The sequence below is a fragment of the Mytilus californianus genome, unplaced genomic scaffold (genome assembly GCF_021869535.1).
Source record: "Mytilus californianus isolate M0D057914Y unplaced genomic scaffold, xbMytCali1.0.p SCAF_4, whole genome shotgun sequence".
NCBI lineage: Eukaryota > Metazoa > Mollusca > Bivalvia > Mytilida > Mytilidae > Mytilus > Mytilus californianus.
In genome coordinates this window covers 122,820,401-122,841,170 of record NW_026262690.1, presented here as the reverse complement: position 1 = coordinate 122,841,170, position 20,770 = coordinate 122,820,401, and the positions used below count along the sequence as shown (strand labels likewise).

Genomic DNA, 20,770 nt, shown 5'->3' with positions numbered 1-20,770 from the left:
GAAATCCATTAACATTAATAGATGATGTCACCATTAATCTACTGAACATTTTTCTGAACCCCAACGGATCCAAAGGGAGTCACCACTTGATGGTGTTTAACCAATCCCCAATAAGAGCCATTATTTGGCCGCTGAATTTGCAAAAATAGGAAACTATTCAAGCATTGATAAATACAGATTAATATAATCTAGACACTTAAGTGTAGAAAGGTCAATTATGATGCCACTATGACATCATAAACATGTCTTATATTATATATTGGTGTGCAGCAACTTTACCAAAAAGATATTTTACACATATAAATATCTTTGTAAAATACATTTGTAGAAAAATATCTTTCTAGGTAAAATGGGTAAAACGGTTGCTCATATCTAACTGTTAATGACAATATAAAGGATTTTTGATTTTTGCGAATTCAAAGGGCCAAAAACGTGGCCTTATCATACCTTCTACTTAATTACTTTGATCAATGCTTTATTTTACTGTGTTCAATGATGGCATTTTCATCACTGATTATTAAAGCCAAAATATGACTACAGCTAAAATATCCATATTAACTATATTGACACATACTGATGACATGTTGCAGGTTTAATGAACATTTTTTTCATTTCTTTATCTTGCATAACCTACACTATTCAGTACAAATGCCCTGGGACCAGTATCACATTTATTAGAAAATGTAGAACTCACATTAAAATTAATATCTCATTAATCATGTTAATTTATATTGCATTTATGTCCCATGTTCAACCATCACATAGATCAGGAATGTACATAATAACTCTAAACATGTACCATAGCAGAGGTAGAAAAACAAATGTTTTAATGAAAGCTAGTTCATCCCTAAACATTGATCTAAGTGTTGGTTTATATTGACAGAGGGTACAGATTTATTACACACCGGACAATTGGCATTACTAGGATCACAATTCTCATTTTGTTTGTTGTTTATTTTTCTAAAAACTTCATCGATTTTTGATTCCTGATCAATTTTCTGTTTCTTCCTGCTCCCAGTCATATCATCGCCTGATAATCTCTTTCCTGATGAATATTTTTCAGATTTATTTTGTCCGTTTCCTGATGGATAACTTTGAGATATATAATTACTGTTCTCTGATGAATGACCTTGATAATGATCGTTTCTGAATGAATGACCTTGAGATTTATTTTGACTGTTCACTAAAACCTGGCTTAGGGATATATTAGGTATTAATGAAGGACTGTCTGCTTTTGGATCTAATATTTTCAATGATGACCCAAACTGTTTATTTGCCCAGACACTGCGTACTTTAGAAGCTACCTCACTGTCCACTGAAGAAGTTCTAGTTAGTTGACTTATTGGGTCAGAATTTAATTTTGGTAAACTTTTATCATTATTTTGTTTCGAATTCACCTGCGTCATTAAATCCTTAGTTTTTATACTTTCAGTATGATCCATATTTGCTGAAGAGTTTGAATCATAATTACTTTCATCAAAACATTTTTCATTTGTAGAATTGTTCAGATAATTCTTCTGTTTTACATCTGCATTGTCATATTTCCCGTTTGATTCATTAGATTTTTCCCTTATTTCTGGCCCATCACATAGAATAAGGTCATCATCATCGGAGTCAGATAACATCAATTCTGCAAATTTTTTCTGCCGTAATAATTCTTTATCAGAGATTTCCCCTGATGTTGTGATTGCGTTAACACTTGTCCTCACAGTCTTTTTTGGCGAGTCTTTTACAACAGACTTAGAAGTAATGTGTTTATTACCATGGTTATCATTATCTGGCTTTGATGTTGATGGTTTACCAGTTTTATCAACTGTTGTCAAGACCCCATTAATAACCATCTTTTTCTGTGAACCTTCTGATTGTAACCTTTGCCCTTTACCAAGAAATGACCTTATATCAGGATTTGTCTTTTTTCCTGCTTTACCCAAATCTGAAAAAAATATATGATAAAATGAATTCCAACATTCTGACACATTTACTTTTACATTTGTGATTTGTAATATTAAAGACTTTACTTTATTGAATGTAAATCAGACGATTGGTTTTTTCATTTAAATTGTTTCACATTTTGTCATGTCAGGGCCTTTTATAGTTGATTATAAGGTATGGGTATTAAACTTAATGCACATCCAAAAACAGGCCCCAAAGATGTTTGCCAACTTTTCCCACACTTGTTCAAGTATAATCACACAAATATTTTCTATTACCGTAGTGATTTATGATAAGTTGTTGATGTGAGCTAACAAGTAAAACTGTGAGCTACTGCTCACTGATGATACCCCCGCCGAAATATTTCAGTAAACAGGAAGTTGTTGAGTGATGAATCTGAAAACGCATCACATGGTATAGCTGACTTATATAAACCCTGAAACCAAATTTCAGAAATCCTTGTCCAGTAGTTCCTGAGAAACTTGGCTATCATGTGTAAAATAATAAGAGTGTTTGGTAAACAGGAAGTTGTTGAGTGATGAATCTGAAAACGCATCACACGGTGTAACTTACTTATATAAACCCTGACACCAAATTTCAGAAATCCTTGTCTAGTAGTTCCTGAGAAAAATGAAATGAAAATATTCATGAGACAGACGGACGGACTGACCGATGGACTGACGGATGGACTGACGGAAGGACAGACAGAGGTAAAACAGTATACCCCCCTTTTTTTAAGCGGGGGTATAATTAAAAAGAAGTGTTTATCGTGAAATAAAGAATTTATTTGTGATTTTTTTTTTGCAAAATATTTCTGTATATAAATTATTCTGAATTAGGTGAGGGTTTTTTAATTTGTTGGTTTACTGATCTGCCTACCAAATTTTTCTGATTTTCAGAAGAAGAAAAAAGAATTTGAAATTTCATGCTTTTTTTATTTCTGCCTTTTCTACAAAATTCATTATTCCTGAAAATAAATTAAAATATCTGCAAAGTAGTATTTACCAAAAATGTTTTTGAATTATTTTACATGTATCGTGTTTAAACATAAACAGAAATGATAACGCATTGTCCGCTGGGCTTGTGTTCATAAAAATAAAAATGTAAAGATTAACGATAAAAACAAATCTATATATAGATCTGCTAATGTTAGCACTTACAAAATTTTTAGAACAAAAACCTATGTTCAAAGCCCTTTACAATAAGTTAGATTTTCTTATATGTCATACCAAGATTTTAGTTTGAACCATTTTGGGATAAGCTGTTTCATCCTCTTAAAATGGATCCATCATATCCAAATGGGAAAGATTTTTTTCTTTTAAACTATATAATCTGACAGAACAATCATCAGTACAAATAGTTATCAAAGGTACCAGGATTATAATTTAATACGCCAGATGCGCGTTTCGTCTACATAAGACTCATCAGTGATGCTCAGATCAAAATAGTTATAAAGCCAAACTCAGGGTTTAAGCTAGGATTTTGAGGACTTTAGTCACTTTTCCGCGAGATGAAAATCAACCTTATTTTGGGAAGCAGCAAAGGACCTAGGATGTTTATTACTATCTATACATCTTTGTCAGACTTTGAAGGACTTAGGCATACTAGGCAGTTACTGCATGATTTGACTGATGTGGCACTTTATATAAGAAGATTAGGATATAAGATCTAGAAATCTAGTTCACAATTTCACTTCAGTTAGTTTCAGGGTACATTCCTAATCAGCAAAAGTTGGGATCAATTTCTTTTAAAACCAGGAATCACAGCATAAATGAACTTGTAAGGACTATTTCACTGCATACAAGTACAAAGTTGAAGAGCATTGAGGACCAAAAAATTCAAAAAAGTTGTGCCAAATACGGCTAAGGTAATCTACAAACCTGTCTCTTTTCTCTCCTTGTTTGTCTCTTTCTTCTCCTTGTTTTCACTTTTATCTTTTGACTTCTTTTTCCCATACCCTTCTGGTTCCTTTATCTTAACATAAGTTCCATTACACATGTTCTTATGGTCCTTCCACCAGGGGTCTCTCTCTGACGGAGCTCGGTTCATGGCTCGCTTTACATAACCAAAGTATGGTTTTCGAGTTTGACATGGTCCGTTACATCTCCACCAGTGTTGTCTGAAATGGTCCACCTCGTCATGGAAATTATGATATACCTGTAAAGAATGAGAAGACACCATTACTAATGGAATCTGCTATAGTGTTAGGGGGAAAGTAGATAGAACTGAACATTCTGAGCATTTTTACACTATCAGATTTTAAACACATACTTGCATTTTACCCTGATGTTCTATAATTAGCCATGGCAGTGCTAGCCATGGTTGTTCATTGGCAGGAACAAGAGCCATGGTTGTTCATTGGCAGGAACAAGAGCCATGGTTGTTCATTGGCAGGAACAAGAAGCATGGTTGTTCATTGGCAGGAACAAGAGCCATGGTTGTTCATTGGCAGGAACAAGAAGCATGGTTGTTCATTGGCAGGAACAAGAGCCATGGTTGTTCATTGGCAGGAACAAGAAGCATGGTTGTTCATTGGCAGGAACAAGAGCCATGGTTGTTCATTGGCAGGAACAAGAAGCAAACAAGAATTACTGTGGATTCATTTATTTTCGTGGGTACCAATTTTCGTGGATTAAGGAAAACTTACATGTTCGTGGATATTTAATTTCGTGGTTTTGCTGAAGTCTGCATACAAGCCTATAGAACATTTGTTATTCGTTGAACATTTAATTTCGTGGTTAACCTGTACCCACGAAATCCACGAAAATTGGTATCCAACGAATAATAATGAATCCACAGTATACAATTTCATATAAGCTCCTGTTTGTTTGAAAATAATCACATAATTTCTGGCGTTCTAAAAAAGGTGAACCCACCACATTTTGTATGTTGTCTTTTTTTTTGCACATAAATTAGGTTTTTATCATTTAAATTGTTATACATTTTGTCATTTCAAGCTTTTTTATATATTACTAAACAGAATGGCTTTAGCTATTTGTTGAAAGACATACAGTAACCTATAGTTGCTTGCATCTCCATCATTTAATCTCTGGTTGATAAATTTCTCATTGGCAATCATACCACATCTCCTTATTTTTATATTCATAGAACATTTTTTATAGTTAACAAAAACAACTTTGATGACCAGAAAAAACACCAAGTGACAGTTATAGATCATATCTTAAAATGAGCATATAATAAATCTCTGATTTATCCTTCTTATGAACTTTGAAATTGAAGCAAAAAGAAAAAAAATACCAACTTCAATTATATATATAATGGTATTATCAATAATGATGCTCCCCGTTGAATCATTTAACCTTTACCCTCCTAACATAGCTATACTCACTGATATTTTAGTTCCTGTGGCATCATTAATCCTATACATGTGTTTATGGAATTCTGGCCCATGTCCATCATGGTCCTGTGAACAAACACATTAAATACAATACAAGCATTACATACAAGGAACAAAGTTATCTCCTCTCCATTAATATTGTGCAATACTTATCTTTTTGTTGTACAATTTTGGTAAATATATATATATTTAGTGTTAACCCTACAGATAAAGAGGACTCACTAACAGACAGTAAACAGATCAGAAAATATATAGATTCAAAGTGAATGCAAACATGCTGAGTGGTTGAATTGCTTTCAATTTGCATTGCAAACTTACAGTGAGGTGAGAATAGTTATCAAAGGTACCAGGATTATAATTTAATACGCCAGACGCGCGTTTCGCCTACATAAGACTCATCAGTGAAGCTCAGATCAAACTAGTTATAAAGCCAAACAAGTACAAAGTTGAAGAGCGTTGAGGACCCAAAGTTCCAAAAAGAGAGTTTGGTTTTGTTTTTTTTTGCTCCAAGTTGAAAGTCTCACTGTGACTATGATGAGGAACTGCAATAAAAGCGATGTTCCTTTGCTTTTTGTGTGCTTTTTTGCTGTGGATGTACTTATTTTGTGTCCTGGATATACCCCATATCCTTTGTTTTTCTATTACAACCAATTCTATTACAACCAAACATTACATTATATTGAGAAAAGAAATATATTTTGGCAACACTCTTTCAGTACTTTGTGCATATTTTGTCTTTTTGTTAGATGTTTTTGGTGCCTTAAGTCAATCTGATGAGTAATGCATTTTCAACTGATTTTTACAGTTCATGTTGAGTTGTGTCACCACTGACATAGATAAGGGGAGAGATTAGTGTTGCAAACATGTTTAACCATGCCACATTCTGTATGTGACTCCCCCAAGTCATGAGCCTGTAATTTAGTTTGTTGTCATCTGTCAATTATTTTTTTTACTGTTTTATGTAATTGTCTTTTACAGAAATCAGGGTTTTAGTTTTTTCTCATTTAAATTGCTTTACATTTTAATATCATTTTAAGGCCTGTTGAAGTTTAATTTATGGTATGATTATTGTTGAACGCTACTTTCTTTGGTGACCAATAGTTGCTTACATGTACATCTACGTCATTTTAGTCTCTTAAGGATAGTTATTTCATTTGCATTCATACCACATCTTATTATGTTTAAATCTTAATTGACTAGAATTGTCAGTTTTCCTATCGAAGGTCGGTGGTTTTCTCCGGGCACTCCGGCTTCCTCCACCAATAAAAGCTGGCCGCCACGAAATAGCCCAAAAGCGGTGCTTAAAAGTGGCGTTAAAACTTAAAATACCAAAAATCAAAATCAAATTATTATGTCTAATATATTTTGTTTGAGTTACCTCCCTTTGCAGTCTTCACAATAAACTTTTAAATCTACAAACCCCATGCTCAATATTTTGGGAAATTTAGTTAAGATTTCTATTGGCCTGTAAAGATGATTTTACAGGCCCAAAAGCAATTTTACAACCCTGGGCCACCTGGCCTGTGGTTAAGAGTGAAGACTGCCTTTGTCAATAATTGTTGATACAACAGATATTCTGTAGTATTTTTCAAAGAAAATGATGTTCTTGATATATAGTTATATAATTATTTTGTATCTATTCTAACTAAAAAGTTATATTTTTAAAGGTAGACTGAAAACAGCAGATGGAAAAGGGAAATTGCAGTCATTTAGAAAATGTTTAAAAATAGAAATCTGGATTTATCAGGGTTTTAAATGTTTGTACAAATCCACAAAATCAAATATTAAGGTAGATGGGGTGTCTAAATTATAATCCATAGAATTTTTTAATAATTTGCCAAAATGTAGTTTATTTCATGCTTTTTTAAAAAAAATAATAAAAAAATGGGTCACTGGGCTTATTTTCACGCTACAGGTTGTGCAAAATTGACAGATTTTTGTATAGATTATGCATGCAAAACCCAATTTTCTGCCATAAAACGTAAACTACACCATAGAATTTTGAGATAAAAAATGTGAAAATAGCTCTAATATAATGCTTTCAGATAAGAAAACGAAAAAATGGGGTCATGGGACCCGTTTTCTTGCTACATAATAAAATAGGTAAATTCCTAACACATTCTATTGTAAAAGTAACTTTATCTGAATTATCTGCCCTTACATTTGAGTTGCCTCCCCTTATGTGACAAAGTTGGAAAAAATTGAATCAAACAAAAGTATTCTGTTTTTTGTAAATTACAACCATAAATATGATAAAATATGTCATTTTCTATATTGAAATGAAAATTCTTACACATGAATTACCGACTACTCTCAAAATTTGCACATTTTATTAAAGATCAAGACCGATTGTTTTCTGGTATTTCAAAATCCAAGATGGAGGAAGACACCCTATCTACCTTAAAGAAAATATAAGTTTTCCATGAAAATCAATGAATCTGACATCATCTAATAAGTGTAGGCATGTATCATCTCATTCTGTAATAAGTGTATGTAATAACTAACCTTATTGTTATCTGTAATAAATATGTAGGCATGTATCATCTATGCTGTAATAAGTGTATGTAATAACTAACCTTATTGTTATCTGTAATAAACAGGTAGGCGTGTATCATCTCATGCTGTAATAAGTGTATGTAATAACTAACCTTATTGTTAACTGTTATAAACAGGTAGACATGTATCATCTCATGCTGTAATAAGTGTATGTAATAACTAACCTTATTGTTATCTGTAATAAACAGGTAGGCATGTATCATCTATGCTGTAATAAGTGTATGTAATAACTAACCTTATTGTTATCTGTAATAAACAGGTAGGCATGTATAATCTCATGCTGTAATAAGTGTATGTAATAACTAACCTTATTGTTAACTGTTATAAACAGGTAGGCGTGTATCATCTCATACTGTAATAAGTGTATGTAATAACTAACCTTATTGTTATCTGTAATAAACAGGTAGGCATGTATCATCTCATGCTGTAATAAGTGTATGTAATAACTAACCTTATTGTTATCTGTAATAAAAAGGTAGGCGTGTATCATCTCATGCTGTAATAAACAAACAAATCAATAAAAACAGGAAGTAGACAAATGTTAAATATCTTAACTCAGTATAAAATACTCATTTTTAGAAATTGCTTTCTAGTAATGAAATATTAGTTTTAGACTGCTGGCAATAAGGGGATATCTGTATTGTGCTTTTCTTTGCAAATGTAAATTTTTAAATTTTAAGTCTCATATTTGTTTACTACATTGCTGCCTTGCATAGCAGAGATGAGTAAATAAAAAATTGGGACAGTAAAATCAAGTCTTACACAAGCTCAATGCAGTACATTTATCTCCATTTAAATGCACTTCTAGAGCCTTTTGCATTAGTCCAGTTCCTAAATGTCATTAACACTGCATGTAAAGTTAATGTTGAAATGGCAAGATATCATACAATTTCATTTCAAATACTTTTTTTTCAAATTTCAATGTTTCACATTCTTTAACTTTGAATTAAATCCAAAAGGACCAACTTTTATATCAGGATAAAACACTATACATAAGTCTGTATGTTGACCTCTAGATGTCTTCTGGATATTTGTGCTATTTGGTTAGTATCTTTGTGACATATATCCCACATATCAATTTATTCATATCAATATAAACAAACCAGTAATGTTTCTACCAGATCTCTTCTAGGTCGTAACTTTAACAAAGGTAAGCTCAACCTGACAGAACATAAACCTCCTCTTCTTTCATAAACACAAAGTCCAGCACATCTGAAATATATAAAACATCATCATCAACACAAAGACCAGCACATCTGAAATATATAAAACATCATCATCAACACAAAGTCCAGCACATCTGAAATATATAATAAACTGTTAACACAGAGATATGTCTCGCCTATTTGTTATTTTGATAATGCAAATGTTGAAATTAAAATAGCAATACTTTAACATGTAAGTTATGCAAATATTCAAAGTCAATGAACCATGACTGAAGGTACAGGGCTAAACAATCTCCATGGAAATGAGATGTGCCAATGCTAATACAACTGCAAACCAAATACCACTGACTTTTCGTAAGTCGTTCCCTTTAAACAAACCTAAACACAAACATTAACTTGTAAACTATGTAAAAGTTTCAAAGTCAATGAACCATAATTAGGGGGTGGGGTTATATAATCTCCATGGAAATGAAACTTGCAAATGCCAATACATTTGAATACCGAATATCATTGACTTAACATTAGTGGTTCATCTTAAACTGACCTAATCACAAACCAATACATGTAAACTAAGCAAAAGTTTCAAAGTCAATAGATCATGACTGAGGGGTAAGGACCAAATATTCTCCATGGAAATGAGATGTGCTAATGTTTACAACTGCATACCAATTATCATTGACCTACCACTAACAGTTACCCTTAAACTGACCTAATCACAAACTAATACATGAAAACTAAGCAAAAGTTTCAAAGTCAATAGACCATGAATGAGGGGGCGGGGCCAAATAATCTCCATGGAAATGAGATATGCCAATGCTTACACAACTGCATACCAAATATCATTGACCTACCACTAGTGGTTCCCCATAAACTGACCTAATCACAAACTAATACATGTCAACTAAGCAAAGTTTCAAAGTCAATAGACCTTGACTGAGGGGGCGGGGCCAAATAATCTCCATGGTAATGAGATGTACCAATGCTAATACAACTGCATACCAAATATCATTGACCTATCACTAGTGGTTCACCATGAACTAGACCTAATCACAAACTATTAATACATTTTGACGCCGCCGCAGACGCAGACAATGGCATACCTATGTCTCCCTTTTTGACTCCTTCAAGGTGAGACAAAATCCTCATCATAAACACAAAGTCCAGCACATCTGAAATATATAAAACCTCATCATCAACACAAAGTCCAGCACATCTGAAATATATAAAAACCTCATCATAAACACAAAGTCCAGCACACCTGAAATATATAAAACCTCATCATAAACACAAAGTCCAGCACATCTGAAATATATAAAACCTCGTCATAAACACAAAGTCCAGCACATCTGAAATACATAAAACCTCACCATAAACACAAAGTCCAGCAAATCTGAAATATATAAAACCTCATCATAAACACAAAGTCCAGCACATCTGAAATATATAATACCTCATCATATACACAAAGACCAGCAACCTTAATTTCTCTCCTTTGCAAAGAGACATTAATGATTCCTTTGCAATTGCTGTTATCTTCAATCAACATCTGTCCTACTTCCATGGTTTTTCTTTAATATGTATATTTATGGATGGAGAGTTGTCTCATTGGCACTCATACCACATCTTCTTATATCTATATGTACTATTGCATTCAGGGGAATCCGATTTCACCATTCCTTATCATTTGTCCCTGACACAAAAAATCTCATCATGGATTAAACAAACCTTGTGAATTTAAGGTAATTCCACAAATAGTTTTTCTTAATGATGCTTGAACCAAAATATTTGTAAACCCAAACATCCAATACAAATGCTGAAGAGATGACAAAACCTAAAAAAAATCCAAAGTATTGCCAAACCCAGACAGTGAATCAGTGCTCTGCATAAGGGAGAAACTTTGCTTCATTTGTGTCATTTCAAATATATATGTTATCACTGCTTCCGTAACACAATATTCTCATGGCAATATCACAGAACTTTGATATAGTAATACCCTCTCAGACTAACAGTCCACAAGTATACATACAGGGTCATTCTTGGGCTCCATTTCACCTCTATTCCTGCTAATCTTCCCCAGAAGAATTCTTCATTAAATTGTAAGAAGAGTTCCCTGATGTCAGGGTTAGGGTCAATTGTTTCCCAACTCTCATCCACTATAGACAGGTTAGCACTGGGTTTAGCTACTGATTGTGAGGGCTGCCATGAGTCTCTGTCTAGTTGTTCTTGTAGTTCAAGTGCCAATAAAAAATCATCATCAATAAAGTTCATCTCGTTCTACAAAAAAAAAAAAAAATATTCTATTAATTATCATATACATGTAATACATGTATTATGGTATTGATGCCAAAGTACAATCATGACAATTGTTCCTTCTAATTGCTCTGGAAACTTTGTGATATTAATAATGCTATAATGTCTGTTCTTTTTGGAATAAATGTTCTATAGCCTTTATTCTGAAGGGAACAAAATTTGAAATACTGTTATATTTCTTCCAGTTTATTCAGAAGTTTATGGACTCCATATTGGACAAAGTTCGAGGAGACATGGTGCTGAAATCGTGTCTGTTTCATTGTCAGATCTATTCATTCCTTTGAAGCATATCAATCAATTTCATTAACAAATCTGCATGTTGCATTAATTATATTTAACAGCCAGGGGACTTATTGAAATAAGTGATTTTTAAATCACTTATTTAGGTAGCAAATTCGAAGTTTTGTCACAAATTGTGATTGTGTAGTTTTACCAAAATTTTAAACACATAGGTTTAGATAATATCTTTTCATTAGTAAAATTGAAAAAAAATGAACTTTTTGCTTCTTTTAAGCAGCAAGGTTTATGCCTTTGGTGCAATCATTTAGCTGCAAATTCTATTTTAGTTGAAAAAATGCTATAAAAATGGCTTTACATAATGAACTGATACTTTCTTAACAGATTTTTCCCAGCAGTGGGTGTATTTTTCCTGTAAAATTCACGGTTTCATCTTATAGATTATGTTATAAAATTCTACTGTTCCCATCAAAATTTCACTGTTCGGGGGGTGTTGAAATTATTGGGGGTTATTAAAATAATGATACTGAAAGAAGTGATATTTTGGAAGGAAATTGAGGTATGATACTTAAACAAGTGATTTTTATGTCATTATCCTAGATTTAGTACAAGGTCATCACCTGACATGACTCGGTCATCCTATCAACACAGATGTTGGTTCTGATAATTTTAGCAACATAATTAGTCCCTGGATCATTAGAATTCTATATTTAAAGCTACAATAAAATTAAATCACTTAGTCTAGTGATTAATTTGTACTACTTAAATAGGTGATTATTAAAGAAAGACAACTCTTACTTCCAACCTTTATGGACAAAATGTTACTTGAATCAGTGATTTAGAAAATCACTCATTTAAGTAAGTCCCCTGACTGTTTAAAAAGAGGCAAAAAATCTTAAAAAAAACGATTGCTTGTTAGAATTGGTTTCAAAGAGTAAATAAAAATTACTTGTACAAGTAGTACCCCTGGCTGATATTGAACTGTTATCATGGTTATGTTAACAGTAATTTGGACATAACCGATCGCTCACAACAGCTAGAAGCAAGATACCAGGAGACTATAAACGTACACTATCTTGACGTACATTTTCACTGAACTAGTACACATTTTTGTTTAGGGGTGTCAGGATTTTATCGTTGCTACCTGACACTTATGTATTATGACGTTTTATTATACAGTATATCAGTCAAGGGTCTATCTTAAATAAGTTATTAGAGAAAAGTAACATACATGTCGTTATTGTGGGCTAAAATATAAAAAAACTGTGATAACATATGTATGTTACATGTTTCAAAGAGGCAATATACTTCCTTTACTTTGTTAAATTGTATACAAGTTCTATAGGTATTATTATTGTCTTTATGTATACTAAGCTTTAGAAAGATATAACAGTTCATAGTTTGCCAATCATGTATAGTACACCTATGTTATTACAGAAAATATATGCCTGTAATAACTAAAGGGTGTTATTACAGCTTCTCTACATCTCTTCAAAGCCGTTTCTCAGACATATATCACAATATATTTTAATTCATTGTAAGAAATAATGATCAGAGCATGCAATGAGGTTCTGCGCAAGATTCCAAGTAATTCCCTAGTGTCTCATTTTATAAGTTACATGCCTGTAATAACTAAGCCTTGTTATTACAGCTTAAGTGTATCCCTTAAAAGCCTTGTCTCATTGATTTACCATGGTTGATCAAAAATGTATTAATTGAATTGGAAAATTAATTATTAAGGTTATGTATTAAGTTTCTGCTCAAAGTTTCAAGAAATCCCAAGAGCCCACTAAAAATAAAAATATTTTTGGTGTATTAACTAATAACAAACATATGTTACTACAGATTGAGAAAAAAAGAGCAGACAACTCTTGAAAGTATATGTAATAACACATGTATGTTATTTTTCTTTAATAACTTATTTAAGTTAGACCCTTGACTGTATATAGCAACCCTTATGGAACTGAATTGTTTGCCGCAAACTTGCAGCAGACTTGCTGCAAGCTTGCGGCAAACAAAAAGTTTGCAGGAACACAGAAAATAGTGTTTGCAGATGTTTGCCGCTAGCTGCAAACTTCTGGCAAACATTGCAGCTTTTTGCTGCAAGCTTGCGGCAAGTTTGCAGAAACATCAATGTTTGCCGTAAGATTGCCAGAAAGTTTAAAATTATAAAGAATGTTTGCCGCAAGATTGCAGAAAACTTTGACCATTCTATATGTTTGCCGCAAGATTGCTGAAAACTTTGACCATTCTATATGTTTGCCAGAACATTGCAAGAATTACACAATATTGACTGGGCATGCCTAGTTGGCACTTCCTGGAAGTTATCAATTTGAAATTGTGGCTAGGTCATGTTGGTTGTGTTTGGAAAATGCATTTCACAAATAAGAGATCAAGGAGGCATTTTGGTTCAATAGATAAAGATATTCAGTATGTAATTTTGTAAGTACAAATTATTCATAGAATGTTTTAATAAAATAATTAATGTTATCATCATACATAATAAAGTAAGCAACTATATATACATGTATGTGTGTAATGAAAAACTTTAGCTATTATAAGTTTGAATTTTGTAACTGATGTACTGTACCATGTTTATTAAAACTAAGTTCAATTCTGTTATGCAATTGTTACCTAGCTTTATTCTCAATACACATTTGAGATTTATCCTTTTTCATTTCTTAATACAGGTATATGATGTCATTTGAGAATGACCCCTGCCCCCTTTTTCAAAACTCAAATGCATGTATGTATTTCCTTAAATCTCGTAAGTTTGCAAGAACTCTTTCAATGACTGTTTGTATACAGGCATGAATTGATTTTTTAAAAATGTTGCTGTGTAATTTGAAAGAGATAAATTGAATATGTCTACACACATGACATTGATATAATGTGTAGTTCCTGCAAGTTTGCCGCAAGTTTGCAACAAACAATTGCCGCAAGCTTGCAGCAAACAATTGCCGCAAGCTTGCGGCAAATCTAATTTGCATAATTATGTTTGCAGCAAGCTTGCCGCAACCTTCATTTGCATGGTAAAATGGTTGCGGCAAGTTTGCAGCAAATGTTTGCTGCAAGCTTGCGGCAATGTTTGCTGCAAACTTGCGGCAAATGTTTGCCGCAGAGCTTATTTTTCGGTAAAGGAATGGCTAGACGTTGAATAAACACCATCTATACACAACACATTTATCTACTTTACACAACATTTATAAGGTCAGCCAGATGAAGCCTGCCTCTTAGGCTGAGGGATTTTCTCACTGTGATGAAGACCCATTGGTGGCCTTGGGCTATTTTCTGCTCTTTGGTCGGGTTGTTGTCTCTTTGCCACATTCTCCATTTCCATTCTCAATTTTTTTTATCACTTCATGTTATCTGTCAAACAGTATTTGTGTAGTAGAAAGGTCGATAGCAGGATTACCATTAACCATGTGTTAGAGGTCTAAATTTTGATTCATAAACAAATTCTTTTCTCACACAGCTAACTCAAGAAATTAAAGACAACTCTGATATTCTGTCCTCTACGTGTTCAGAGTTTTGAGTTACAAAATATCCTATTAATCTTCCTGGTCCAGCCAGTGGATTAACAAGTGAAAGGTTTATTATTCTAATGGCTTAGTTATGTCCCTTAGACATTCAGATTTTTTTACTTATACAAGTAAAAAAGTGATACTATCTTCTTTTCTTGAATTTCTCAGGACTTCTTTGCTCTAATAGAATTTTTAATGGTCTGTCCTTTGCAGATGTCTTTACTAATCATTTAAGTGTAATTTCATGGACAATAAAAATCTCATTTGTCTGTTATCTTCAGGACACTGCTCATTTACAAGCCTCCAAGGGGCAATTTTTGAAGCGTGCACGCAATTACTTAAGATCTTTGCGCAATTAGTTTCTTTGATGAATTAATGAGATGAAACGTTGAAATCTAATAAAAAATTATGAGCTTACCAGAAAAAAATTGTTTATTAGGCATGTTTTTACATCCCAAAACTTGAGAATTTTAGGGATTGTAAAAAAAAATTACTTATACATGTACAAGTAAATTTTTTGAGAAAATTAAGGAGAGATTATTCAAACTTTAGAAGAAAATATTAATATAATAAATTTACTTATATAAGTATATTATTATTTACTTCTTCAAGTAAATAAAGATAACTTGTACAAGTAATACCCCGGACTGACAATATTCATTTAATCATTTCGTCAAAATAACTCACAAAACACTAAAGGAACCCTGGTTATGTTTTTAGTATGTCACTTTATTTAAAAACAATATAAAAAACTTATCTTTATTTTATACACTTACTAAAACAATGTAAAACACAATTAAAAAATTAATCAAAACAAAACCTTTGAAAAAAAAGGGTGTGAATGGACCCAAGGGCGAACATGATTTTGAGAGAATGGACCTGGATTCTACTGAACATGACCTGTCTAAGAATGGAACAGTTCCAAAAATGGGGAACAGAGAAAATGCTGAAGTACTTTACAATATTCATGTATTTACAAAATCTGTGGTTGGAGCCACTTGAGATTATAATTGTATTCATATTTGTTTAACAGTTTTTTATAAGATTTCTAGAAATCTGAAATTTGTTGAACATTGCTAGACTTTATTCAGTTGTGTGTTTTGTTTACATGTCATAGATATAAGAAGATGTGGTATGAGTGCCAATGAGACAACTCTCCATCCAAGTCAAAATTTATAAAATTAAACCATTATAGGTCAAAGTACGGTCTTCAACTTGGAGCCTTGGCTTACACCGAACAGTAAGCTATAAAGGGCCCCAAAAATTACTAGTGTAAAACCATTCAAACGGGAAAACCAACGGTCTAATCTATATAAAAAACGAGAAACAAGAAACACTCATGAACCACATCAACAAACGACAACTACTGAACATCAGATTCCTGACTTAGGACAGGTGCAAACAAATGTAGCGGGTTTAAACGTTTTAATGGTACCAAACCTTCACCCTTTTTCTGAAACAATAGTGTAACATCACAACATAGAAAGACACACTATAAAATATCAACTGATTTAATAGCTTAACTCAATCAAAGGACATATTAACACGAGTGAACATACACTGAACAAATAAATTTCACCTATACAAAATAAATAAACTAAGGGAAGAATAATAAAAGTAACATGTTATATCGGTATGAAATGTTAAACAATTTAAGAAAAACAATATGCTCGAACAAAAATATCAGCCATTTGCAATAACTTTAAACACAGGTAAATGAAAATAATTTTGTTGTTTACAGGTATACGTGTACAGTTCCAAAAGAGAAAGGAAATATTTTTACAAAATAAATAATTTTGATGTTCATAGTACGAAGTGAAAATTTATAGTAGTACCAAACACTTATCAAAGCTGGTATATAGACCAGATATAACCCTGATTAACATTAAATAACAAAAAAGCATTACAATTAGTATCAACAGGTCAAATAAACAAGAAAGTACGATTTGAGAGTACTCGCAGTTACTGACAGCTAGTTAAAAGCCAAAACAATTAATAATAAAAAATCATGAATCAGAGACTAAAATCAACTAAAACACATCCCAAGGATTTAGTATTTTAACGTCATGGACAGTCAAAGAAGACATGACTTGTGCAATGCCAAAAATAAATGTATCGACAGACAGTAGGATAGTTAGGAGTTTAACCTCTTAATTGTAACTAAATATGCCCGAAGGACTAGTAACAAAATATTCTTGGCGTTTCCAAAATACAAAGTGGAAAATCCCTTTATCTCTATTCTATCTTAGCCAATCAAATTCAATTACATCATCAGGGATTCCAAGAATTTGATTTTGATTTTGTATGTTTTAAAAATAGAACAAATCACTCTGGGTGGACCGGTATCAAGTATTGATTGCAATTCCTGTACTTATAATCATTATCAATTTCTCCGTACTTAGCGTATTGTACATTGCTCAATCGGAGACTTTCAATTAACGGTACTGGGTGCATTGATTGATGTGAACTGTTACTTGTAAGAATGATTTAGCCTGTTCGGAAATACATATGAACATAAAATTCTAAATTAATGCTCAAATAAAAAAGAGTGAGAACTACATAAACTGAATAAACAACTTTGACAGCGTACACGGAGTTTTGTGTCCCATCTTTGGTCCGTGTTTTACCATTGACAAGTCAACATCCGGTAATAAGAAAAATGCTTTTTGAAAAAAGAAAGCACAGCTCTGACAGCGTGATATTGCAATAATAAAGAGTTTAAGGCAGATTTTAGTTCACTAATTTTTAACATTTCTTACATGTACATATGTATGTGGACTGTCAATTTAACAGTTTACATCAGAACATCAAAATTATATCAAAAATCTTCTGAAGTTTAGTATCGTTTTAATGTCAATTATTCAGGCATTGTGATGATGCCAGAATTTTAACAATCATGACAATGATTGCCTTTGTAACTAAGTCTTACAGGATTGAAATTTGAATCAAAAGAAAATATCCAACTGATTCAAACACTTATTGGAAGTCCGGGCTATCAGGTTTGATTTGCTGGGCTAGCAGTTCTATCAACAGGACCAGTAACTCCTGCTACCAATAAGTCCTGGGCTAGTGAGCTGTAACAAAATTTTTTAACCCCTGTATGCTTTTATATTCAGTAAAAAGCTCACCAGGACTTTTGTTTGTATGCCAATTCAAAATAAAGTTTTCTATATATATTGAAGTCTCAGCCTCAGGCCTGTCAGTTGTTTTGTCCAATATTTTTGTTTATTTCCAGGATACTCTTCTTCTTCTTCTTTGGGTATATATATATACAAAAATGATATTCAATCGACATCTGATGTTTACATATATATAGTTACGATACCGTTGTCAAGTCATTAAGGATTGCATACTTTGGTATTAATATTGATTCACTCATAGCCAGGGTCTTTGCATAGGAAATAAACACATTTATTCTAAAACCAGTTATTGGCATATGATACGGGTTATGACTCTTCTCATATATTTTATGATGGTATGATACTAAACCCCTTACGGGAGGGATTGTACTTGATTTTCAAATGATAGTTTCTTTTGTTACCTATTCCGACATCGGACTTGGACTTTTTTAGAACTGAGTTTTACTGTGCGTATTGCTATGTTTCTTTATTCTACATTGGCTGAAGGTATAGGTGTTAGTCTTGTATGTTTTTTAATTTTAGTTCATTTATATGTTTTGGAGTTTAGTTTGACGTCCATTTACACTGAACTAGTACACAATTTTATGTACGGGCCTTCTGAGGACCACCTCCAGGTGTGGGATTTTCTCGCTGCGTTGAAGACCCATTGGTTGACTTCGGCTGTTGTCTGCTCTTTGGTCGGGTTGTATGTCTCTTTGACGGAAGCAGGACAAATCGCCCCACTGGCAAATCGCCCCACACCAAATCGCCCCACTTTTTCACCAACTCGCCCCACTTTAAAAAATATCGCCCCAAACTGGTTTACCAACTCTCCCCACTTTTTAAAAAATCGCCCCACTTTAAAAAAAAATCGCCCAACTTGTGAAAAGGGTTAAATTCCGTTAATTTTACTCCTGCCAACTCGTCCCACTTAATGAAAAAAAAAGGTAAAATCTAGATGAATATATAATTTTCAGGTCTGCCAACTCGCCCCACTTAAATGAAAACTTATCTACACAGAATACATAAAAACGAAAATTTATTAGATTATTATTATTGAAATTAAATGATGTTTTACTTTCTAAAAATATAATTGTAAATACATTATTCATTATCATGTAATTTTCGTATTAATGGAGAATAACTTTATTCTTGTAAGCTTAGTTATTTGCATACACTTGAAAAGAAACCTGTTAATTGTTTCATAATCCGATATTTTATCATAACAATTGAGGGATTTCAATTTGTTTTTATATCACTAAACGGATTGGTTACTTTTGTCTTTGAATTAAGAATAATTAAACACTAACGAGCAATCAGTGAAAGGCAAATGTTACTTTCAAGTAAATATCAAAGAGAATGTCCATTCATTCTAGTCAAAGCAGGTTTTGTTGTTGTTGAAAAATTGATTGGTAAGTTTTGTTTATGGTTTGAAAACAATAAAAATTGAGAAATTTATGGCTTGGTTTCAAAATTATAAAAAGTAAAGTAGCCTCGATGAAAACTGGAATTATTACTCTCAGCTACAAGAATAAAGGAAATTTTATTCATAAGTGGGGCTAGTTGGTAGGCTTTAATTCTGTACATACTTTTATTTATCAGTGGGGTGAGTTGGCAGACATAAATTCAACGGCATTACTTCCTTTTTCATAAGTGGAGCGAGTTGGCATGACTCAATTCAGGATTTTTCTATTTTTCATAAGTGGGGCGAGTTGGCATGACTCAATTGAACAGGATTTTTCTATTTTTCACAAGTGGCATTCAAGTCGCAGAAATACTGATACTCACTTCTTTCTGCTTTATTTCAACAAAAAGAAAAAAACTACAAAAACTTGTTTATCTAAGGTTTTTATAGGTATTGATCAGAGGCAGATTTAGAGGGATTTTCAGGGGGCCCGGGCCCTCCCTTATGTGGAAAAAATTGATTGGTTGATTATATAGGGAATCACTGAAACATGACTGGAGCGGGCCCCCTCTTAAGCAGTCAGTGGGCCCCCACTTATGAAAATTTCTGGATCCGCCACTGTTGATTTTATTTATAAGTGGGGCAGGAACATAGATATACAACGGGATTGCATCTTTTTTTCATAAGTGGGGCGAGTTGGCAATACTGAATTCATCGTGGTTTATCTATTTGTCATGAGTGGGGCGAGTTGGCATACCTTATTTAGCGGGTTAATTTTCATAAGTGGGGCAAGTTATCCAACCTATTTTCAATGGGATTTTACCCTTTTTCATAAGTGGGGCGAGTTGGTAAACAAGAGTGGGGCGATTTTTTAGAAAGTGGGGCGAGTTGGTGAAAAAGTGGGGCGATTAGGTGTGGGGCGATTTGCCAGTGGGGCGATTTGTCATGGATTCCTCTTTGACATATAATTTCCCCATTTCCATTCTCAATTTTAAGCTTTTTCAAAATGATTAACTTTTACATTATTTCGTGGTCTTCTGTCTTTTATCTTATATTATTTATATTATGTAAAATTAAATAGTTAGATTACCAGAAAATTTAAAAAGTTCTCTGGATCTCAAAAGTTCATTATGTAACAGTTACGACAAGTCTGAAGAACTTCC

The 20,770-nt window shown here is 32.9% G+C and overlaps 1 protein-coding gene across 3 annotated transcripts; it reads right to left on the bottom strand.

Moving 5' to 3' along the window:
- Window positions 1-658: 658 nt before the first annotated feature.
- Window positions 659-20,758, bottom strand: LOC127739301 (DNA-dependent metalloprotease SPRTN-like). Of its 3 annotated transcripts, none has more exons than XM_052250971.1 (7): window positions 20,698-20,758; window positions 11,039-11,286; window positions 8,950-9,058; window positions 8,298-8,342; window positions 5,282-5,356; window positions 3,813-4,089; window positions 659-1,933 (listed from the first exon to the last, which is right to left on the bottom strand). In XM_052250971.1, exons 2-7 carry the CDS (start codon window positions 11,278-11,280, stop codon window positions 837-839), a joined length of 1,845 nt encoding a protein of 614 aa, XP_052106931.1. In that variant the 5' UTR covers window positions 11,281-11,286; window positions 20,698-20,758; the 3' UTR covers window positions 659-836. The 3 variants fall into 3 exon arrangements, with proteins under 3 accessions (XP_052106931.1, XP_052106933.1, XP_052106932.1); XM_052250973.1 differs by lacking the exon at window positions 8,298-8,342 and adding an exon at window positions 8,226-8,270; XM_052250972.1 differs by lacking the exon at window positions 8,298-8,342 and adding an exon at window positions 7,867-7,911.
- Between the last annotated feature and the right edge of the window lie 12 nt (window positions 20,759-20,770).